Below are 25206 nucleotides of genomic sequence, written 5' to 3'. Positions count from 1 at the left end.
AGGCTGAGGCAAGAGATCACCTAGGCCCAAGAGTTGGAGGATGCTGTAAGCTATGACGCCATGGCACTCTACCCCAGGGTGACAGGGTGAGACTGTCTCAAAAAAAAAAAAAAAAAGGTTGGATTATCTTTAAGTGCCTGTGGCTCAGTGAGTGGGGCGCTGGCCCCATATGCCGAGGGTGGTGGGTTCAAACCCAGCCCTGGCCAAACTGCAACAAAAAAATAGCCGGGTGTTGTGGTGGGTGCCTGTAGTCCCAGCTGCTTAGGAGGCTGAGGCAAGAGAATCGCGTAAGCCCAAGAGTTAGAGGTTGCTGTGAGCTGTGTGAAGTCATGGCACTCTACCCGAGGATGGTACAGTGAGACTCTGTCTCTACAAAAAAAAGAAAAAAAAGTAACAGTTAAATTTCTTTTTAAAGTTCTGAGTAAGGCATCTGAGAAAATCAGAAAACCTCTTTGCTTGCCCAGATTTAAACAACACATTAGTAACAATGTTTTTCTTTGTTTGTTATTTTTGTTTTTGGCCAGGGCTGGGTCTTGAACCTGCCACCTCCCATATATGGGGCCAGCGCCCCACTCCTTTGAGCCGCAGGCACCGCCCACAATGTTTTTCTTTAAATAGCACACACACTTACAATTTAAAGTAAAATTTCTTTTTGCTTTTAGAACTGTATGAATTTTTTTATATATTTGTGTAGATTTTAATCTTGGTAAGTCAAGCAGAATGGAACTCCATTACATTTCAAGAGCCCTTAGAATAGAATATAACTTTTATTTTGTTAACGTGGTATGGTATACAGATTGATTTTCATTTATTTTTTTTGTGTGTGATTTTTTGGCCGGGGCTGGGTTTGAACCCGCCACCTCCGGCATATGGGACCGGCGCCCTACTCCTTGAGCCACAGGCGCCGCCTACAGATTGATTTTCAAATGCTAAACCAACATTTCATTCCTAAATAAACATTTGTACATGATGTATTATACACATAGAGAGCTAGACTTGTAAACATTTTAAATATATTTTCATCTATGTTAGTGAGGGATATTTCTTTTTTTAAACAGTCTCACTTTGTCACCTTTGGAAGAATGCTGTGGCATCATAGCTCACAGCAACCTCAAACTCCTGGGCTCAAGCGATTCTCTTGCCTCAGCCTCCCAAGGCTGGGACTACAGGAGCTCGCCACAATGCCTGGCTATTATTAGAGACCAGGTCTCCCTCTGGTTCAAAGCTGGTCTTGAAACTGTGAGCTCAGGCAATCCACCCATCTCAGCCTCCCAGAGTGCTAGGATTACAGGCTTGAGCCACTGCACCCAGCCACAATTTTCTTTTTTTATAACGTCATTGTCTGGTTTTGGTAACAGGCTTACATGGGTCTGATAAAACTAGTTGGAAATTCCCTCTTCCATTTTCTAGAAGAGCTTTTGTAAAATTGGTATTATTTCTCTTTAAACATTTGATAGTATTTACCTGTGAAAACATCTGAGTCTGGAGTTTTCTTTGTGGAAAGATTTTTCATAATGAATTCAATTTCTTCAGTAGACATGGGGCTATGGCAGGCAGCTTCTAAAATGATTCCTGTGCTGATAATCAATGTATTGCCTCTCAGGTCCCTGTTTACCCTTCAATATATGTTCTGCAATGAAGGACAGAATTTACTAGGCTTGGTGGCTCACACCTTTAATCCCAGCATTTTGGGAGGCCAAGGCAAGAGGATTATTTGAGGTCAGGAGTTTAAGACCAGCCTGGGTAAGATAGACCTTATAACTACAAAATAATAAGGGCAGTGCCTGTGGCTCGGTCGGTAAGGCGCCAGCCCCATATACCAAGGTTGGCAGGTTCAAACCCGGCCCCAGCCGAACTGCAACAAAAAAATAGCCGGGCATTGTGGTGGGCGCCTTTAGTCCCAGCTACTCCGGAGGCTGAGGCAGGAGAATCGCTTAAGCCCAGGAGGTGGAGGTTGCTGTGAGCTGTGTGATGCCATGGCATTCTACCGAGGGCCATAAAGTGAGACTCTGTCTCTACAAATAAATAAACAAATAATAATAATAAAAATAATAATAATGGACAGAATTCAGGGAAGTGTTTCTCCCTTGCAGTGAATGAAGAGCTTTCTCAGCAGAGGGCACTGTAGTGGCATTGCAGGAAGAGCAGCTCCTCCTTTGTTTCCTGCAGCTATGTGGTCGATAAATCAGTGAGTGATACGGATGTATAGGCATCCTGTAACCCTCTTCCCTAGCCAGGCATCCGGCACATATGGTCCTTTTGGCATGGAAATTGGTGTGTTTAAGTCTTTCAGCCCCGCCAGCCTCCAAAGGTCTCCCTGTATTTCAAGTTCTCTGTGCAAGCTCACATGAACCTGTCTTGTTGCTCTGAGAGTGGCTTTCTGTTTGCCAGCAACTTGTTCCAGCCTAGGCCACTAGCCACACTATACCCGCTACAAGAAGTTCTCAACTCCACCATTGGGAAGGGACCCTTTCCAAGTTTGTCCTTCCTTAGGTACTCTCCCTAAGCCATAGAGTTACCATACGAAGTTTCCTTTTATTTTGTATTCATTTTTTGGAGTTTAATGGTTCTTTTTAGCAAACTTGCTCACATATAACCCACTGTATGGTTTCTTTCTTCTGACTGGACACACTGATACAGCTTCCAAAGATCCTCACCTGCTGGTATTCATGCCCTGTGTAATCCTTTTCTCTCGAGGGTGGAAACTGACCTAGTGGTTTGCTTCTAAGGATTACAATACCACAAAAGTGATGGCATGTTGCTTCCAAGATTGTTATAAAAGATTGTGACTTTCTCCTTTGTGGGAGATGATGGCAGTGCCAGCCAACACCTAGACTGCAGCCCTGAAGCCTAAGGACCTACCTAAGTCACATCCAGATTCTTGACCTGTAGAAACTGAGATGATAAATGTTGTTGTATTAAGTTTTAAGATTGTTATAATTCATTACAACAATAGATAATACAAGTCTTATTCTAAGTTTCCTTTTCATTTTGTATCCATTTTAGTAAATTGTATTTTTTTTTTTTTTTTTTTTGAGACAGAGCCTCAAGCTGTTGCCCTGGGTAGAGGGCCATACCATCACAGCTCACAGCAACCTCCAACTCCTGGGTCTAAGCGATTCTCCTGCCTCTGCCTCCCAAGTAGCTGGGACCACAGGAGCCTGCCACAATGCCCGGCTATTTTTTGGTTGCAGCCGTCATTGTTGTTTGGCAGGCCTGGGCTGGATTTGAACCCACCAGCTCAGGTGTATGTGGCTGGCACCTCAGCCGTTTGAGCCACAGGCGCCGAGCCAGTAAATTGTATTTTTAAGGAATTTGTCTATTTCTAAGTTAACACTTTACAGTCTATTTTTTTTTTTCTTTTTGAGACAGAGTCTCACTTTGTCACCCTCAGTAGACTGCTGTGGTGTCATACCTCACACAACCTCAAACTCTTGGACTCAAGCGATCCTCTTGCCTCAGCCTCCCAAGTAACTGGGAATATAGGCACCTACCACAAAGCCCAGCTATTTTTAGAGATAGGGTCTTGCTCTTGCTCAGGCTGGTCTTGAACTCCTGAGCTCAGACAATGGACCTGCCTCAGCCTCCCAGAATGCTAGGATGTATGTTTTTTGTTTTTTTTTTTTGAGACAAGGTCTCACTTTGTTATCTGGGCTAAAGTGGTGTCACCATAGTTTATCATAACCTCAAACTCCTCGGCCCAAGCAATCCTCCTGCCTCAACTTCCCAAGGTGCTGGGATAATAGACATGAGTCACCATGCCCCACTCTATAGCTCATATTTTATATTTGAGATGTTACACAACTTGTCCAAGATCTTCTAACTCCAAAGTAGTGGAGTCAGAATTCTGATTCAGGCCTGCCCTCTATTCATGATTACAGATGTGAGCAATCATAACTGGTGTTGGCCTTGCTCTTAACTCTTTTTTTTTTTTTTTTTTTGAGAAAAAGTTTCATTTTATCACCCTTGGTAGAGTGCCCTGGCATCATAGTCACACCAACCTCAAACTCTTGGGTTCAAGTGACCTTCCTGCCTCAAGTAGCTGGGAGTAAAGGCACCCACCTCAATGCTCAGCAATTTTTTTTAGAGATGAGGTCTCGCTCTTGCTCAGGCTGGCCTCAAACTCCTGAGCTCAGGCAGTCCACCTGCTTGGGTCTCCCAGAGTGCTAAGATTACAGGTGTGAGCCATCATGCCTGGCTCTTTACAACTTCTAATGTAGATTGTTGACCTGGCCTTCTTGCCAGTCTAGTTGCAGCTTCATCTTTCACACTACTACCAAAGACTAAAATCCCAAGATCTAGGACTGGGCACAGTCACTCACGCCTGTAATCCTAACACTTTGGGAGGCAGAGGTGGGTGGATTCTCTGAGCTCGGGAGTTCAAGATCAGCCTGAACAAAGCGACATCCCTGTCTATACTAAAATTAGAAAAACTAGCTGGGTATGGTGAGCACGTAGTTCCTGTTACTCAGGAGGCTGAGGCCAGAGAATCGCTTGAGCCCAGGAGTTTGAGGTTGCTATAAGCTGTGATGCTAGAGCACTCTAGCCTAGGGAGACTCTGTCTCAAAAAAAGAAAAAAGATTGAGTGGCTTGTGGTAGAGTAAAAACTTCAGGGTCCTTCCCCCAGTCTCTGCTTGGTGAAATGTTAATCAGCCTACAAATTCTAACCAGAGGTGATTTCAGAGAAATTCTTCCTCTGACTCACCACTATCACCAGCTACATAATTTCTCTTTTGAAGTTTCCATATACCCTACATTACATAGCTCACAGAATTATTCAAATTTCTTTCCCATTTTCCACACTATGAGCTTCTAGAGAAGGGCCTTGTTTTATTGATCTTAAACCTTAATGACCAGCACAAATAGGAGCTTAAAATGTATCAACAAATGAATAAAACCACTCAAGGCCCAATGACGATACTGTGTAGACCCACTAGGACTATTCTCTGTTCATGTGTTGAGGTCCACAGAACTATCTTAATACCTCTATGATATGTTGCTTTATAAATTATGTATTTAAATGTCTAGTTTATCCCTACTAGATAGTAAACTCAGTATTATCTATGTCATCTTCCATACTGAATGAAGTGACTAACAAGGAATATCTCAACTTCCTTGAGTCTATTCATTTTTTTTCAGATCCTTTCCAATGATATATGGATGAGACAGGTAATCATTTAAATTCCAACTTAAGTAGTGACCAGATAGCTTTGTTAAGTCAAAAAATATATCAAGAAAATAAAAATAACTAAAATATATCATAAAGTTAATACTGATACTAAACAAACAACTTTTAAGGTGGACAAATAATTTTATTTTGTGCATGCAAATACATGTCAAGTACTGCAAACTTTTTCCATCAATTTTCTCTCAAACACTGAAAATCATGATGCTCTATTTTGTGAACAGCCAAAGCTAATATCTCTTCACTTCAGTGCTACAGCAAAAACACACAGAATTCACTCTTTGCTATTCACTATCATCACAACCCTCATTGTTCCATCTCTGCCCTCCCCCCAAATACAGGCCTTATAAGTCCTAGCCTTCCCCCATTTAATCCTATTCCTATAGCACAAAGGGAAACATTACAATTTGGAAATTCAAATTGAAATAAATGGAATAGAATTTATTCCCATATATATTCCCCATTTCATTGTACAGAATTATTTTAAATTATAGTTTTAAATAGAAGCTGAGTATATGCCTTAAAAATGAGCATTAAATCCATCTTAGAGATGGTGCCTGCTTTTTACATGATGGGTGTACACCATCTTTAATTTCATTTACATTTCAATCGAACAATAGATTTGCAAAGAAAATGTCTAATACAGACGTAAAAATATTCACACTAGAGCTTCACAATCGGTTGTACAATTGACAAACAGGCCTCTTTTCCCAAACTTTCCAGCTAAGCAAATTTATAAAATGTAATCAATGCAACAAGAAAAACATTTCTTTCACTTCCAGGGAAAAGAATATGCAATAAACAGTATAAATGCAGACAGCAGTTGCTGCAAGCTAACCACGATACTCCCAAGTGGCTGTACAGTGGATATGTGCAGTACAAATAAAAGCCACATGTGTTGTATCACAACTACAGTATAATTGTTTGCCCAGCTAAGAGAATGCATGCACTTCCATGCCTTGGGTTATAAAGTGAGGCCTAATTCTTGACAGGTTAATGGAATATGTGCAAATGACCTTGGATTTTGGCAGTACTAAGTGCAGCCAGTGTCTGTGTTCCACTGGTTCAGGGATATTTTTAAATTTTTATTAAAAAAAAAAAAAAAAAAGAATAAACTGCCAATTTCAGACTTGGGGGATTAACTGCTCTTGGAGTAAAAATAAGACTCCACTTAAATGTGGGTGTTCTGACCTGTGGCCATTACTCCTTGTATTCCCTTGCCAGCAAAGGGATACAAAGAAACTGTTAGTATAAAGGAGTTAACTTATTCAATTTATCCAGAAAATGTGATACTCCTTGAGCATGTTCATTTGTGTTCTGCTTGCAGAAGGTGTCCTTATATAGGAGTTACAGTAAGTGATCCCATCAATGCTCTTCATTCACTAAAACACAAGAAAAGTTCTTCCAGGAAACCACTACACAGTTGCAATGCAACTTTTCCCTTTAATGATTAGTTATCAATACTGGTAACAATCTGCTCATAAAATGACTCAAGCTAGGGACGAAATACTCAGATTCAAAGTTTAACACATGCTGAATCTGATTGTTATAAATACCACCCCTGTACAAGACAACATGGGCTCTAACATTTAAAATCCAAAAGCAAGCTAAATGGTTTAAAAACAATTTTTCAAATGTTTAAATGATCCTATTTTAAATTCCTACAAATTGCTGTGCATCCTGTAATTTTCTCAAGGCTGCATATAAAATTGGGATGTGATTTATATACTTAGCCTCAACTTGAAATCTGAGTGAAAGTGACTAGATCCATACAAATGGAAAATTTCAGTTGTAATATAAAAAGGTTTATTATTCTCTTACTAGAGTCAATAGCTATGGGGGGAAGGGGGAAAGTGCCACTCACCTAATTTTCTTTTGAAAATTACAATGCACAACTTTTCATGTATGAACTGGTTTTTCACATGGCATTGAAAATAAGTCATGGCAGCAAGGACAAGGTAAACAGCTTTGTTCAGGTACCAACTAAAGAAATATATATGTAATTTATAAGAATTAACCAAAATGAAATTAGACTACAAAAAAAAATTACTGATGCTACAGCTGCAGTAACTAAATGGGGCATATGATGTCAGAATGGGACTTCGAAACTGAAAAACAGAAACATAAAACTTAAAGAAAATAACTACCACTTTTCTGCCATCTAGACCTCAGGCTACTTTAATCCAATTAGATTAAACCATAGGCAACACATGTAATTTAGTTACCAATAGTACAGATTTCCTTTCCTGTTGCTTTATATCCTTTATCCAAACACGTGTATATCACAGTGTGTGGAGAAATTATAGGAAATGCTCCAATTTTAAAAAGTCACATCCTAGGTCTGATTTGTAACATTTTCTTTCATGGCAGGTACCATTCTGAAAAAGCATCAGATGAAGTGCTTTCTTCTAAAGTGGCAGAGAACCAGTGGCCTTACTTCATATTAAAACTACCATGACAGACAGAAGGTAGCCATCATCACATAGAGAATGGATTCAACACAGCATAATCACAACACAGAGACAATTCCTATGTTGTTAGTGAGAAAGAGAGTAAGTTTTAAAAATAGGGAGTTATTCTTTTATGGGATCACCTGCTGCAAGACAAGCATTATTTTAATCTAAATGTTCTGAGATATACCAATAAGGTTGGCAGGTATACACATATACTGATGCAAATGTAATTGCACTGGACAAGTAGGCAAACATCTAAGCAGTTTATCCCAACCCCTTCCAGCAGAGCACAACCAAGTTTCAAAATTTCAATTTTAAAATTAAAAAGATAAGGTTAAATACACAAGATCAATTTATGTAGTATATATTCACCCTCAGAACGTGCTGAAGATGTTTTGTGTAGTTCTGTTGCACAGAGGGTTCTTTCCCTGAGGGCACATAAGGAGCTCTCAAACTGTTAATAGGTCTCTATTTTGTAACAAAATAGCAATTTTAAAATCTTAAAAAAAAATACATTACCTTCAACATGGAAGATCTCACTATTAAATATCCATGAAATAGACAGACTGGTTTGCATATCCTTTTTGGAATTACAAACAGCAAATAAAGTACATTGGAAGCATTTTAAATGTAATAAGCATGTATTTATATAAAGGTTCTGATATAAATTATATAACAATCATGTTCCTGTAATATCCTAGGCTAATTTATAATGTCAGAAATAAGTTAATGTAACATGGTTTAAAACTCTTATTCCTATTCATTTCAGGTTACAGAGTGAAATAAATAAAAAAGGTCTTTGTAGGGATGGGGAGCACTGGCCATGGCAAAAAAGTACAGTACTAACCAAAGGAAACTAAGTCAAGGCTACTGTGCTGTTATGCTACAAACAAACACCTTCATACATTTGAGTATTAAATAAATGTGTAAGATCTTCCATACTGACACCAGAATATCAAAACTACCCCTTTTGTTTCTCAGGTATATTTACAACTTATCAGTCACCTTATGAGCATGTTCATTAAGACAGTTATCAAACACCAGTATTTACTCATTCTGATCAAGAAATTTCAGGGAAATGTCAACCCTCCCGCCCCTGGAAATGTGCACAAAACTTTTTATCAAAATCTTATCTGATACAATGCTGTGGTTTTGTAAAACAACTAAATAGCTCAGACGACCAATAACATGATCCTGTTTAAGCATCTTGCTAGCAGGAAAAGCCCTTACATACAGTACACCTGGTGAAAGATCAGCTTGGCTTAAAATATTCCAGTACAATTTTCAGAGTAAACAACTTCACAGAAGTTAATTAAAAAAAATAATAATAAAAGACAAACTAATCTGAAAAAAACAGAGGAAAAACAAAAAGACAAACTATAGGTAAGATCACCAGGAAGGAATGCCCAGCTTTTGTTTTCAAATGTTGACTGAAATTTAGATTTCAATAAAATATCTTCCACAAATCTGGGTCTGACTCGTTAAACATACTGCATACTTTCAGACGCCAACTCAAAAGCCATTTCAGTCACATTTTGGCAGGGCAGAAATTATTCATGTTTTTAAGAATGAATAAATGTTAGTCAATGTTCTACTACTACATGGTTCATAGTCTTATCAACCTAACAGTCAAAAAACAAGAAAAATTAAACTTCAACATGAACAATAAACAATATTTAACCAAGATAATGCAAAGAGCATCCAAATTAATTAGTTTAAGTTAAAAACCCAGCAATACCATCTTGTTAGTCAGTGCAAACGCTACATACAGGGTTTTCTCAAGAAAGCTGAAAGCACCTGATTCTTTTGCCAAGTCATCAGATTCAATAATGTACAGGCTTAAATCTGCATTTTAAAAAACTGCCATTACATTAGTGCATAATTTATCAAAATTGTAAAAACGATTCTGCATAACTTAGGAGAATTTAATATCTAGTATATCAGCTGAAAGACTTAGGCACTTGGTTATATTTTTAATTAATTACTTCAACAAGTAGCCTGTGTATAAATATTAACAAAGCAGAAACTATCCTTGAAAAATGGAAAATTAAAAAAAAAAAATGCTACAGATAAAAGCACTGCACCACACTTCTACATATAATGCAGTAAAGAAAGCTACTATATAACCCTGTAAAATTCTATGGTAAGAACATCTAACTCCACTCTTCAAAAGAAAAAAAAGAAAAAAAAAAATCCATGCAAAGTCCCATGAAAAAGATAAATAAAGCAGCTGGAATGAGATGGAAATTTCTCTCAGTGAAACATAAAATAGAAATAAATAAGTTAATTAAGTCTACTTTCACTAGATGTATCATTGTAGGATCCTGCTAGTTTAATAACTGAGTTGTTAATTTTCTATAGAAGCCATTTAAATAGGAAATGGCTCAGTTACTGCACCGGATTGCTACAAACTCATAAAAAGCTGCTTGAAGCTTAAGTTAAATGTTGTCCAAATTCCAATCACTTCTGGAAAGTGAACATGTTACCCTAGTAAAGTAAATTTTCTTTTTTTTTTTTTCATAATGCTAATGTAAGAGGGCTTGAAGTATCAAAGAGTCCACAGGAAATGGATGCCCCCAGTAATATCTTTTTTTTAAAAAAAATATACATTATATAATATATATTATATATATAAAAAGCTAGTGTAAATGCTTCCATGGTATGGTCACAAATTTGAAAGATGAACCTTCTTTCAGCTGTTGACCATCTTCCCATTTGCAACAGGTTTTAAAAAGTCGTTTTTATCTTCAGACATAACATGAGTTTTCAAAATGAGGTTGCCAACGCTGACAGGTGTGGTGATAGGGAGGTAACTTGCATTGCTAATAGATGCTGGGAGTGGTTGGCTAAAGCAAGAAGTTACTGGCAGAACTTTTTGTTCCTCCCTGAGAAAATAAATGATATTGAAAACAAATTAGTCTTAAATGAAAACTTTTAAGAGCAATCATACATGCTTTATGAAAAGTCTATCAAGTTTTTATGAGGCCCTAGACAAAATCTCTAAAAGTATTACAGGTCACTAAAAAAAATCCCATTTTTCAGAAATTGAAAAAAAATTAAAATACTGGTTATTTATGGCCATGTAACCTATCAAGTTCAAGATTAAGCCCTTATTTTTTGGCAGTAATTATATAAAATGGCAATATTATAGCCAAGAAAATCTTTTTTTTTGCAGTTTTTGGCCAGGGATGGGTTTGAACCCACCACCTCCAGCATGTGGGGCTGGTGCCCTACTCTGTTGAGCCACAGGCGCCACCCTAGCCAAGAAAATCTTAACATTGTTTTTCTTTCCCCTGTGTTGACCAAGCTGGAGTAGGGCTGTTATGATATAGCTCACTTAAGCCCCACCCAGACTCATGGACTCAAGAGATCCTCCTGCATAAGCCTCCTGAATTGCTGGCAAAGTGAGGTTGCCAATACTGACAACCTAGAACTAAAGATGTATGCCACCACACCTGGCTAATGTAAAAGCAATTTTTATTTTTGTAAATATAGAATCTCACCACATTGCTCACGTTGGTCTTGAACTCCTGCCCTTAAGTGATCTCCCTGCCTCGGCCTCCCAAAGTATTAGGCTTACAGGCATGAGCCACCATGCCCAGCTTTAACATGATTTTTTAAAAAAGTAACCCTTAATCTAGGTTTTAATTTTTTTAAGTTTGGCTACCACACTGAAGAAGTATAACCTAATGCTGGAGAACAGATTTTTTTTTTTTTTTTTGAGACAGAGTTGCACTAAGTCACACAGGCCAAGGTACTGTGGCATAAACCTAGCTCACAGCAACCTCAAACTCCTGGGTTCAAGCGATTGTCCTACCTCAGCCTTGTGAGTAACTGGGACTACAGATGTCTGCCACAATGCCCGGATAACGTTTTCTATTTTAAGTAGAGACGGGGTCTTGCTCCTGCTCAGGCTGGTCAGGTCAAACTCCTGAGCTCTAGGGATCTTCCTGCATCAGCTTCCCACAGTGTTAGGATCACAGGTGTGACCCACCGTGCCTGGCCCAGAGCACAGACTTTTATCCCAACAAAAAGCAAATTTTAGGGCTTTTGTCATGACAGTGGAGACCCATTCACTGTCTATGGCAAACGTATCTTGTTCTGTAAACCTGTTACCTTGATCTTGCTCTGTAAACCTATCTTTCTCTTCCTCAATAAACTTTGAGTTTCATGTTTGCCCTAAAAGGGGGAAAAAAAAAAAAAAATGGAAGTTTCAGGCTACTAAAACAGACCACTTAGTTCAATTTTGCATCTTTTCCCCTAAAACTCTGGACTGACCGAATCATTGTTCTATTATTTAAGGTCTTCCTCATGAAGTCAAAAATGAATTTAACAGAGCATCTTTTTCTCTTTAAGTACTCATGCCCTATGTCCACTGTTAAGAATTTTCTGTCTAACACTCACAGAATCACATGGTCTTCACCTAAACTCTGTTTCTTCTGCTTTAATGGCTCCTTTTGGTGCTGCTGGACTGGATGCCCATTTTCCACTGCTGTTCCATTCAGCAACTGATCATTTTGAGAACTGATACCAAGTTGTATGTCCAGGATCTCCTAAGAAAATAAAATGTTATTCTTCAGCCTGAAAGTATTCTGTACTTTTTAATTTTCAGTGGAACAAAGCCTCCTAATCGTTTAATTGTGGGTCTTACTTCGATTTGTTCACTTTGTCCATCAGGTTCATCGGTATCAAGTGCTGAAAGCTCTAACTCAATATCCCTGTCGGGCTTAGTATCTGTTGAATCTTCTGTATAATCACTCTGTAAATAACAAAAATACAGAATTTAGTGTTACTTAGTTCAACGTAAGCATTTCACATTGTATATCAATTCAGTACACTGAACCCCATAAATGCATCAAGGTACACAGTTACAATTTAATAAAAACAAAACAAAACCAAAAAATACCGAATTTATAGCTGCGTTGGAACCTAGGGCTTCCCTTTTACATTAAAATGAGAACCTCAATGGTTTAAGTAAAGATTTAGGAAATCTCAAACTATTATTTCTACTGTAGGTTTTAAAAGCAATTAATCATCTATCAGAAGTAAGCATACTAAAATGCACTAACACTAGTATAAACCAAGGTGCAGCTTACATTACACATGAAGCTAAGAGGTTCAGTTTCTTTACCTCTCCATTTCTCAGTTCAATTTCCTTGCTTAGAAGATTTAAGGTAAGGTGACGGCCTTCATCCAAGGAATTCCACTTCTGTTGCATGGCCAGAGCATTAGCCTCCCTCTGAAGAAGTAATGAGTTACTCTTAGCCTACAAAAGGAAAAAAAGAAAAATAAGTTAGCTTCCAACCATAGTTTTTAACTGTCATTCTATTTTTTTTTTTTTTTTGTAGAGACAGTTTCACTTTATCGCCCTCGGTAGAATGCCATAGCGTCATCACACAGCTCACAGCAACCTCCAACTCCTGAACTTAGGCGATTCTCTTGCCTCAGCCTCCCGAGTAGCTGGGACTACAGGCGCCCGCCACAACGCCCGGCTATTGTCATTCTATTTTTTTAAAAATTCAAAACTGAAAAACTCAATTCAAGTTGAAGGGAGGGGGAGGAGCAGGGATTGGTGGGTGTGCTCTCACCCAATAGGCACAATGTAAGGGTATATGACACACCTTCTAGGGACATTACCTAACAAATGCAAACATTGAAAACTAATTGTTTGTATCTTCGTATTAATCTGAAATAAAAAAAAAATATATTCAAAGCTAATTTACACAGAACCTACCTGCTGAAGTTCAATGCTCAAAAGGTCTCCAGTACTGGAATGCTTTCTGTGACCAGATAAATCAGTAACAATAAATCTGTCCCTTTAAAGAGAAATATGTTTATTGAAATAAAGTTTATTGTAATAAAGCAGTAATGACTATATGTTTTATGTAACAGATAACCCTCAAAAGCTTCAGTCATCATTCTAACCAAATGTAAAAGTAAAATTTTTTTCAGAAATTTATTACATAGCTTAGACTAGCAAAGCATATTTCATGAACAAATGTTGAACTTGTTCTCTGAAAACCAATACGCGAATGGATAATCCTAAAGAATTAAGAAAAACATTACCGTTCAAAATAGTGTGCTGATGATGTGGCCTCACTGCCATATGAACTCCACCTTGAATCAACAGCATTGACATAAGGGACATAATCTGGAGAAATGTAGAAAGAAATAACAATCTAAGTGAAAAATTAGTGTATAATTAGAACTTTACCTTGGAAGTGAGAACAACGTAACCTAAATATTATATCCTCCTATTAATTTGAATAAAGCTAATAAAAATAAATAAAAGGTATATTCAATTACAAAAAAAAGAAAGAAAAAGGTATGATAGAATCAGCAGTTGATTTATAAATATTATTTTTCTAGAAAAAAAGAAAAGAAAAAGTAGTGTATAGATGTGAATGTAAACTTTTCAAAAAAGATCTCTATTTTAAGACTTGGCGCGGTGGCTCATGCCTGTAATACTAGCACTTGGGAGGCCGAGGTGGGTGGATTGCTGAGCTCACAGGTTCGAGAGCAGCCTCCACAAGAGTGAGACTCTGTCTCTAAAAAAGAGCTGGGCATTGTAGCGGCTGCCTGTAGTCCCAGCCACTTGGAGGCTGAGATAAGAGAATCATTTAAGTCCAAGAATTTGAGATTTCTATGAGCCGTGACATGAGGGCACTCCATCAAGGGTGACAAGTAAGACTCTGTCTCAAAAAAATAAAAAAAAACAAATCTGTATTTTATCCCACTAGCCACATGACACTGGTTAAACCATTAATTCTGAGTTTAATATGGTTGTTAAATGGAGGAAAAGGTACTCTATTTTTTTTTTTTGCAGTTTTTGGCCAGGGCTGGGTTTGAACCCGCCACCTCCGGCATATGGGGCCGGTGCCCTACTCCTTTGAGCTACAGGCGCCGCCTGGAAAGGTACTCTATTTCACAGATTGGTGATTAAAAGCACAGTGACTAGAACATATCAGGCTAGGTATTAGTAGGATTACCTGATACACTGATGGGCTTAGTTGCACTTCCTTGGGAAGCAGTGGCCTGGACAGGATCGGTAGTATGGTAACCTGTACGGGAAGATCTGGAAATTGCACCCCATTTTGAGATGATGGGTCCATCACTAAAGGGAATTATTGGGTCTTCTTCTTTTGTCCTTCTCTGAGTTTCAAATAAATGTACTCTTCTCTTAACATCTCCACTGTCCAGGTCCTGGGCAAACCAAAGAAAATCAATAAAAGGACTATTGGTTATTACTTCAGCTAATAAGTATATGCTATCAACAGACATGCTATTAAGTTTTCTGGGAAATGTAACACTAGCTCTACGTCTCAATGATAATCCAACACTAATATTAAACCACTAAACTATGCTCAAATAATTAAAACATTAAATGTAAGTTAATTCAGACTTATCTAAATACAATGCTGCTGCTTACAAATGCGATATATAGCAATAACATGAAGATGAAAGCTCTCGTTCTAAAACTTGAATCAACATGCATTTTCTCTCCCCAGAAAGTCATACCCCAGAAAATCATACCATTAACACAGCATTTGAATTAGCAATTACATCTTTGGGCTCTGAATCAATGGCATTTATACAGGATCCTATGGTGCCGCAGGACCAAGGAGAATAATGGGAAAGATGATCTTCTTCAAATTTTGTACCACTCACACTCTCAGAGAACTGGTTTAAAAAAAAAGCCAATTAGTAAAAAACTTAAATTTGCAAGCTTGTAACTAATATAAAGTAACTATTATAGAATTCAGAGAACTTCACAGTGAAGTTTTTAAATACTTTTTATACTTTTAATATAAAAACTTTTATAAGCAACAAGTAATATTTTTCTACTAGAAAATAGCATGCCTTCTTTTCTTTTCACTTTTTCCTTTAAGTGCTCATAAGGGACACTTGACTGATACTATCAAAAGCAATGAACAAATATTTATAGCATATTACTAACACGGTATGGATGCTCTAAAAAAGGAAGGAAAAAAAAGCAAAAGAAAACAAATACATAGCTACGTGAAGAGACACAGATCACATTCCATTCCCCAGAGACGATTATAATTTCCTTGAGAAAAGAAAAACATGCAAATATGGGAATATAACTAATAAACCATGTACTATTAAATAAAGAGCAAAAGGAATTCAAAGGGTCTAGAACTATAAGGGGAAGTGAATATATTGTAAAGGAACTCTAAGTAAGGAATACCATAGGACCAGAATACTAAAGTCGTAAGAATCATTAACTCTAGTTTACAAATTATTCAGATTAGAAAACTCAAGGCCAAAATTAGGTTAAATTACTTGCCCCAAGACAAACTGCAAGCTGATAGCAAATCTGAATCTCATTTCCTAAAACATTATATAAAAAATGAAAAAGCACTTTTCTATCAAATAAGTGGCAGCTCCGTCACTGTTGTCAAGATGTTTACCTGCTTTAAAGAAATGTAAGTTTGATGAGACAAATTTGGATCTAGTTCAAAAATTCAATACTTTATTAAAATATTTATGGATTAAACATCAGAACACTTAGAATTACCTCAAAATTAACCAGCCAGAAGACAGAGTACAAATAAAACAAGATTGGGTGTGTCAATAATTGTGAAGGCTGGCAATACTATTCTTGATACATTTGTAAAGTTTGAAGTTTCTTTTTTTTTTGCAGTTTCTGGCTGGGGCTGGGTTTGAACCCACCACCTCAGGCATATGGGGCCAGTGCCCTACTCCTTTGAGCCACAGGCACCACCCAGTTTGAAATTTCATTTTTAGAGACAGGGTCTCACTATGTTGCTCAGACTGCTGGAACTCCTGGCCTTAAGCAATCCTCCCGTGTCAGATACCTTTTGAGTTGCTGGGATTACAGGCATAAGCCGCTGTGCCTAGAGTATGTTTGAAATTGTTCATAATAAAAAGATTAAAAAAATTTTTTTACATCAGATCCTCTGGGGTACAGAATAAATTAGAAGAAACTTTAAAAAGAAATTAATGGTTTTCTCTAAATATAACAGAACTAAAAATACCACTTTAAATTAAAATCATCCTGGTACAAAAACTTGTTTTGTAATGCTAAGAACAATCATTAGCAGTGATGTAAACAGCATGAATAATACAGTAGGCATTCTGTACCTCTTGGGAAGAAATGCCTCAGATAGCCCAAGATTCAAATCCCAGCTGCTTATAGGAGAATGCTCTTGGCTAATGACTTAATTTCTCTGAGTAGGGTTCTTAACCTACAAAATATGAATAATACCTGTCCTCTAAAGTTTTTGTGAGAATTAAATAAAACAGCTTTATGTAAATACTGAGTACAATGCCTGGCATGAATGGTGCTCAATAAATGGTAGATATTAAGCTTATTATTAATAAAAACGATAAAAATAACCATACTGCTGGAAAGATTTTGAATTCTTGGTTGATAAAGAACTGTCTTCAGTTCAGGTAGATAGACAGGTAGATAATAGTCTTCAGTCTCACAACATCTAGCAATAATGAGTACAGAGTCAGTGTTTATTGAACTAACCTCAAGTGCACACCAAACCACTGCAAAATATCCAAAATAGCTAAACCTGGTTTGAATGAGAAATTTGAAGTCAGCTGTTTTAACTACTCCTGAAACATCAAGTGATTAAAACCTTTCTTACATCCGTGCGAAAGTCTACACTGAAAAGAGGAGAAGGTGGTGTTGGTGACTGTGTTGCCACAGGAAGAGTTGAAGAGACAAGAGGTGCTTTCTGAGTGTGGTACTGTGCCCACTGATCTGGCTTTCTTCTTATTTGCTCCTCGCAACTGGTCTTCAAATGACCACAAGGTTCCTAATGGGGGATAAAAGAAACAATCTTAATCATCTAGGGAGTAGTGAATACATTTATGCTCTGTGAAAATAATGTAAACAGTTTATAATATTGTTGGGATAAAAAAATACAGGAGGAAAAGTCACTTAGTCTGTTCTCCACACACTTAAACAGAAAGGTTAATGTTTATTCAACTGATGTTAAAAGCAAAATCCTAACACTCACTTTTCTGGTTTAGAAAAGTCATTTGTATATATTGTGGAGATACTGAAAAGAGGCCTTGTCCTTGTAATTTTGAGATTTCTTTTTACCTTGCCAAAAGTTTTCTATCCAAACATGACATTTATTGAGCTTTCATATGTATCAGGATCAGTTCTAAGAATTTTGTTTTTCTGATTTAATTCTCACAACAGCCTTAAGATAGGTATTACTGTTATTTCCACCAAATACCCTGTTTCCCCGAAAATAAGACAGTGTCTTTTTTTTTTTTTTTTTGTAGAGACAGTCTCACTTTACTGCCTTCAGTAGAGTGCCATGATGTCATAGGACTCACAGCAACCTCTAGCTCTTGGGCTTCAGCGATTCTCCTGCCTCAGCCTCCCGAGCAGCTAGAACTACAGGCGCCCGCCACAACACCTGGCTATTTTTTGGTTGCAGTTCAGCCGGGGTTGGGTTTGAACCCGCCACCCTCGGTATATGGGGTCAGTGCCCTACTCACTGAGCCACAGGCGCCACCCAGACAGTGTCTTATTTTAAGGTGTGCTCCCAAAGATGTGCTAGGTCCTATTTTCAGGGGACGTCTTATCTTTCCTGTATGTAGGTCTTATTTTCGGAGGATGTCTTATTTTCGGAGGATGTCTTATTTTCGGGGAAACAGGGTAGATGAAAAACTGCAGCACAGGGAGATCAAATACCTTCTGTAGGTCACATAATTTTAAGTAGAGGAGCCAGAATGTATACTTGGGTGGTTTAACTCCAGACAATGGACTCCGACCTACTACATGATAGTAGTATTCCTATTTCCATCATCACTTACCCTTGGTAAAGGCACAGTTGTCCTTGGCTCACTTGGTGGCTGGCAAGCCACTGAATAATACCCATCTAATGAGTTGTATCTTTCCCGCAAAGATGTCTGATAGACAGACGAGTGCATCACATCCATTGGAGGTAAGGAATTGCTTCTAATAATGTCATCTCGTTGGTACATCGGTGGGCGCCAGATGCGCCGGCTATCGTAAACAGGAGCATACATCCCAGAAGGTACTGGAGGAACTGGTCCATACGGCTGCGGAGGAGGAGGCTGGTAAGGAGAAGAATTCATTCGATCTCGAGGGGAAAATGTACTGTAATGATCGGCATATGGCATGGAAGCAGGTGGGAGGGAGGACTCTGGAACATTATTGGACCTCACAAAGCGAGGAACACAAGGAGCCACACCAGCTGGTACCGTTGGAGGTGGTGGGTAGTATCCTTGAAAATTGGAAAAAGGAATATTTAATGTAATTGTAGTAAAATCCAACATTTTATAATGGTTTAAGTCTAAAGCAGCCTTTAAAGTGGGAAATTATTAAGCTATGAACTTTACCTCAGTTACCTTTATAAAGCATCTATGTATTTTCAAGATATTACTATATGAAAATCATTAACGGTCAACACTTTGCTAAAAGCTCTTTAAAAACACATGACAGAGCTATCAACAGATGGCTGGTAAATGTCCTTCTAGGGCATCTAATGCCACAGGTTTTGGATTAAATAATCAGTTACATGATTGATTCTTGTTTTGGGCAGCAGAGGTTAAAGGCATCTTTCAAAATCTATTTCAGCTGTTCATTGTCATTCCAAAATTGTACATAACATACATAAACAAAACAATTTTCGTACCATTTCAGGGAATTTAAAGTGCTCCCTGAAGCTCATTCATTAATCCTATATTTGATTCATAGGATTGATAGTATTAAAACTATTAGTAACTGGAACCACAGACTCTTAGGGTAGGAAGAAAACATTTGGGTCATGTAATTCAAAGGATTAATTTTTTAATATAGACATTCTAGACAGATATAAATGATTCACTCATTTATCTAAGGGAAAAACATGTTATTATTTCTTTTTTTTTTTTTTTTTTTTGAGACAGTCTCACTTTGTTGCCCTCGGTAGAGTGCTGTAACATCACAGCTCACAGCAACCCCAAACTCTTGGGCTCAAGTGAGTCTCTTGCCTCAGCCTCCCGAGTAGCTGGGACTACAGGCGCCTACTATGACACCCAGATATTTTTAGAGATGGGGTCTCCCTCTTGCTTAGGCTGGTCTCGAACTCCTGAGCTCAAGCAATCTACCTGCCTCGGCCTCCCAGAGTGCTAGGATTACAGGCATGAGCCACTGTGCCCTGGTTACTTTTTTTTCTTAACAATTGTCTAAAATTACTTACCTGTCTGTGGATACTGCGGGACTTCAAAGGGTATCTGAGTCCTTGGATCTTGAAAATACTGAATGTTTTCAGAATGCTGAGGATATACTGGTACTCTAGTTAGAAATGGGCTGGATTTTTGAGGCACAGAATTCAGCTCTGTTCCAACATTAGAGGGTCCAGATGAGGTAGCCGATACATTACTTACAGGAGTCTTGGGTGGAGAACCAATTTTACTGCAGAAAGTATTTAACAAAGAACAAAAAATAACCAAGTGACTTCCTCAAAAGGTAGTTTTCATAAAATCATATATATACTGAAATCACAAAGAGAAAATGATCATGGCAACAGATCTCACATTCTGGTAGAGACAACTGGGAATGAAAACAATTCCCAGGCATTAGTATGACTCATCAGTCCCTTTAACCCATGCTGTTATGGTTGCTGAGACATGGTCTCGTTCTGTCATCACAGCTCAGTGCAACCTCAAACTCCCAGGCTCAAACAATCCTCTCTTTCCTCAGCCTCCTCAGTAGCTGGGACTACAGGTACGCACTAATATACCTGGCTCATTTTTCTATTTTTAATAGAGACAGAATCTGGCTCTTGTTCAGGATGGTATCAAACTCCTGAGCTCAAGTGATTCTTTTGCTTAGGCCTCCCAGTACTCAAGCTTTAAACAAAGATTTTTCCTAGTGGAAATTAGAAAAAAATTCTTTTCAATAAGTTCCCAACAAAAAACAATATAGTCCACAGTATAATCCTTTGGGAAAAGAAGATAGACATGGTTAAGAAAGAGTTAGATTAGCTGAAACACAAATTCCTGAGGGAAGGTCATTTTTGTCTATTTGTTAACTCCTATAGCCCTACACCTAAAACAGTTCCTGGCAGAGAAGGCACTCAGTAAATATCTGCTATGTGAATGAAATGCTAATGAAATGGTAACTCATTAAACATTAAATTGATAGAAAATACAAAAATCTTTTATTATTATTGGTATCATTATTACTATTTGAGATAGAGTCATAGCTCACAGCAACCTCAAACTCTTGCCTCAGGCTCCCCAACAGCTGGGACTATAGGCACTGGCCATGACACTTGGCTAGTTCTTGGTACTTTTAGTAGAGATGAGGTCTTGCTTTTGCTCAGGCTGGTCTTGAACTCCTGAGCTCAAGCAATCCACCTGTTTCGGCCTCCCAGAGTGCTAGGATCATAGGCATGAGCCACCATGCCTGGTCTATTATTATTTTGAACACAAAAAAATTTTTCTTGATTGAGTCCCCAAGTAATCAGCTCTAGGGGAGTTTTCTTACTAAGACTTTCTTATCTCCTTTAAGAAGTCAGACTTTGATAGATATGTGGTGACACAAGAAAATGACCTTATTAATTATGCAGAAATTCAATACACTGCCTCCCAACCAGATTAGAGGGGTTTTCCTTAAACTAGAAAAGCCCTGTTAAAGCTAAAGTACATATACAATGAATGGGTTGCCTTTAAAACTAGCACAAATTAGTCTAAAAAATGATTATTAAAATGCAGAAAATAAGCAATTATGGGAAATAATAATAGGTACAAATATATTAGCTTAGAATTTAAAGATATTTTAGGGCAATTATTTATTCTTTACATAAGTTAAACAAATGCAATAAGGAAATGATTAGGATTTCCTTAAAGACTAACTAAAACTTACACAGCAGTTATTGAGTATATTCCAGTCACTATGCTAAGTACTTTATATAGCTTATCTAGTTCTTCCATGTCGAAATGTTACATACCATAAAATTTAGATTAGTGTTCTATTTTGGTAGAGGTGAGGTCTTGCTTTAGCTCAGGCTGGTCTCAGGTGATTCACCCACCTCGGCCTCCCAGAGTGCTGGGGATCACAGGCATGAGCAACTGTGCCCAGCTTGGATTAGTATTCTAAAATGTCACATTCTTAGACTTATCAACAAAATGGCATCAAAATCCAAAACAAAGTAAATACTCATAGCCTTATGGGGCTATCCCAAGAATTCAGACTTTTTTGAAAAAGTCTGGGAAAAACTAAGTTTTCAGTCATATTCTAGTCAGACAGCTACATTACTACAAATATCCCAGACAGCTTTCAGGATTCTCTAGGCTCTCCGCCCCAGCAGCCTCTCTCATACCTCCATGCTTTTGCCTGACCTGCTTCCTCTATTTAGGAGGCTTTCTTCCTTACTATCCATACTTTCAGAACTAGCTCAAATGTCATCAATTCACCTCTAAGAAGCCTGTCACAGTACCTCCCTGTAGAATCAGTTCTCCCTTCTATCTTCCAATAACACTTGTAACAGGACTTCATTACAGGACCAATCAGAGTGTATTATATCTGCTTACATATCTATCTCTCAAAGTATACTGGAAGACTCATTTTCTTTTTGACAGGGTCTTATTCTGTTGCCTATGCTGGAGTGCAGTGATGTGATTACAACTTACTGCAACCTCAGTTACTGGGCTCAAGAGATCCTTCTACCTCAGTCTCCTAGGTAGCTAGGACTGACTATAGGCATATGCCACCACATCTGGCTAATGTTTTAAAAAATGTTTTTTGTATAGATAGGGTCTTACCATGTCGACTAGGCTGGTCTCCTACTCCTGGCCTCAAGCTATTATCCCGCCCCAACCTCTCAAAGTGCTGGGATTATGGGCATGAGCCAGAACACCCAGCCCAGCTCATTTTCATTAGCTACACGAGGGGTAGGCCAACGGACTCAAAGGGAGGGTTTAATAGTAGATAGTGGACTGCAGGGTGGGTAAGAAAGGAGTGAATACTTGGGGAAGCCTATGGAATATTTAAAAAGATTAGGGAGAGCTAAGTGCCATGGTGTCTACCTATAGTCCCAGTTCCTGGGGAGGCTGATGGTGACTGATCATTTGAGCCCAGAAGTTTAAGGCCAGCCTTGGCAACATAGCAAGAACCCATCTCTTTAAAAAGGAAAAAAAAAAAAAAAGAAAAAAACAGAAGTAATTGGCTTTTACAAATGCAAGGTCCAGAATTTTAAGCCCAAGCCTTTAGCTGCCCAGATACTAAGAGTCCAGTGTGTATCGCTACTTGTCACTGTACCTTTCTTGGTTAAGGTTTTACTTCTCCTGACTTCTCTCTTTTAAGAGACTCTCAATCAAAACTTCAAATTTTGCTTAACAGAGCAACCTTAAGGATATTTGAGATTTGTCCTTTGAGAATGGAAGACAACAAGCACCTGGGCATTTTGTCTAAGAACTGTGAGAAAAAGAATGAATGGTAGGTTCCAAAGAGCAGACTGAGAAAAGGACAGAGATCCACGGGCCCCTCCATGCTACCAGTCTTTCTAAAATATAGGTCTCTAACACCCATAATATGTAAAGATAAATTTTTTTTCAAAAAATAGATCTCGGCTGGGTGCAGTGGCTCATATCTGTAATCCTAGCAATCTGGGAAGCCAAGGCAGGTGGATTGCTTGAGCTCATGAGTTCGAGACCAGCCTAAGCAAAAGCAATACCCCATCTCTACTAAAATTAGAAAAAAAACTGAGGCAAGAGGATCACTTGAGACTAAAAGTTGGAGCTTGCTGTGAGCAATGATGCCACAGCACTCTACCCAGGGCGACAGCTTGAGAGACTGGTCTCAAAAAAAAGAAAGAAAGAAAGAAAAGGTCCTCTCAGGCCCTTCCTTCTTGAAAAAGTAATCATTGGCTCCTCCAGTGTCTACAAGATAACCTGAGTAAACTGGCCATCACCTTTTTTTTTTAAGCCTTATGTTCTCCATTCCTGCCCCCCCACCCCAAGCCCCTAGAAACCATTAATTGGACTGGGAATAGTGGCTCACATCTGCAATCCAAGCACTCTGGGAGGCTGAGGTGGATGGACTGCCTGAGCTCAGGAGTTCAAGACCAGCCTGAGTAAGAGGGAGACCCCATCTCTAAAAATAGCTGGGCATTGTGGCCTACAGTTGCAGCTACTCAGAAGACTAAGGCAAGAGACTCACTTGAGCCCAAGAGTTTGAGGTTGCTGTGAGCTGTGACTCCAGAGCACTCTGCAAGGGTGGCAAAGTGAGACTCTGTCCAAAAAAAAACATTAATCTACTTTGTCTCTATGGATTTGCCTGTTCTGAACATTTCATGTAAGTGGAATCATACAGCATGTGGCTTTCTGCCTACCTTCTTTCACCCAAGGTTCATCTATATTGCAGAATGTAATAGTACTTCATTCTTTTTTATGGCTGAATAATATTCCATTATGTGTACATAAAAATGTTTTACAACATCCTTGCCAATGCTGGGGGCATGGTGGCTCAAACCTGTAATCCTAGCACTCTGGGAAGCCAAGGTGGATGGATCGCCTAACACCATGAGTTTGAGACCAGTCTGAGCTAGTGCAAGACCCTGTCTCTAAAAATAGCCAGGCACTGTGGTGGGTGCCTGTAGTCCCAGCTACTTGGGAGGCTGAGGCAAGAGAATCACTTGAGCCCAAGAGTTTGAGGTTGCTGTGAACTAAGATACCATAATAGTCTACCAAGGGAAACAAAGTGAGAATCTATCTCAAAAAAACAAAACAAAACAAAAAACCCACAACATCCTTGCCAATACCCTTCAAGAGCTCATTTTCTAAACATCTATAATAAAAGGTCTCCAAAATCTGGTGCCAGACTGTCTATCTTATTTATGCCAGTCCCTAACATAAAACTTTTATATCTAAAAGGCTGGTCTCCCTAATATTCCATATAATTACCAATAAACTTAATCTGTGTTATGCTGTTTTCTTTTCTGAAATCTCCTGTATTTCCCCCAGCAATATAAAATTTCCCTGTCCTTTAATCTAACTCCAATATTGCTTCATTTTGTGAATGCTGTCTCTGTAACTTATATCATCATAAATTCTTTAAAGGCAGAAATATCTTGTATATCTCATGTATTTCGAACAGTGCAAAAAGCAGACGTCTAGAATAAGCACATGAACAACACGTGCTCACTAGACTATGTTCTCTGTTACATCTTTTCTAAAATCTCTCCCAAGGAAGATAAGGGTCTTTAATAAATAATTTCCTCCATCATATGCTGACTGCAGAAGTAGCAAATATTACTGCTTATCTACTCTATTTATTACATGAAATCACTACCAGTTTACTATATGCCTACCATAATGCTTTTATCCTAACAGGCATGTAATAGTGACAAACCATGTATAGGCAAAGAAATTTTTTTTTTTAAGAGAATAATTCTGATTATAATAATCTGTTTATAATAGCATCAAATTCTTAGGAATAAATTCAACTTAAAAGAGTAAGAATTGAAAACCGAAAACTACAAAACATTCTTTTTTTTTTTTTTTTTTTTGACGATTTCAAGGATTTATTGTTAATTTTGTGTTACA

General features: G+C 38.2%; 1 protein-coding gene across 4 annotated transcripts in view; it reads right to left on the bottom strand.

Moving 5' to 3' along the window:
- Nucleotides 1-299: 299 nt before the first annotated feature.
- The window catches only part of RC3H2 (ring finger and CCCH-type domains 2), a 73097-nt gene continuing 48190 nt past the window's right edge, over nt 300-25206 (bottom strand). For 2 of the 4 annotated variants that reach the window (XM_053563148.1, XM_053563156.1), the window contains 11 exons: nt 19857-20071; nt 18466-18899; nt 17280-17450; nt 15172-15318; nt 14628-14841; nt 13705-13789; nt 13373-13454; nt 12770-12904; nt 12290-12397; nt 12043-12191; nt 5292-10523 (listed from right to left, as the gene is read on the bottom strand). In XM_053563148.1, coding sequence (XP_053419123.1) covers nt 10331-10523; nt 12043-12191; nt 12290-12397; nt 12770-12904; nt 13373-13454; nt 13705-13789; nt 14628-14841; nt 15172-15318; nt 17280-17450; nt 18466-18899; nt 19857-20071 — 1933 coding nt within the window. In that variant the 3' untranslated portion in view covers nt 5292-10330. Of the gene's footprint in view, nt 370-5291; nt 10524-12038; nt 12192-12289; nt 12398-12769; nt 12905-13372; nt 13455-13704; nt 13790-14627; nt 14842-15171; nt 15319-17279; nt 17451-18465; nt 18900-19856; nt 20072-25206 lie in introns of those variants that run through there. The other 2 variants (XM_053563173.1, XM_053563164.1) reach the window with 2 other exon arrangements.

Source organism: Nycticebus coucang, chromosome 2, assembly GCF_027406575.1.
Source record: "Nycticebus coucang isolate mNycCou1 chromosome 2, mNycCou1.pri, whole genome shotgun sequence".
NCBI lineage: Eukaryota > Metazoa > Chordata > Mammalia > Primates > Lorisidae > Nycticebus > Nycticebus coucang.
The sequence above is the reverse complement of the archived record's forward strand: the minus strand, read 5'-3'. Positions and strand labels throughout refer to the sequence as shown.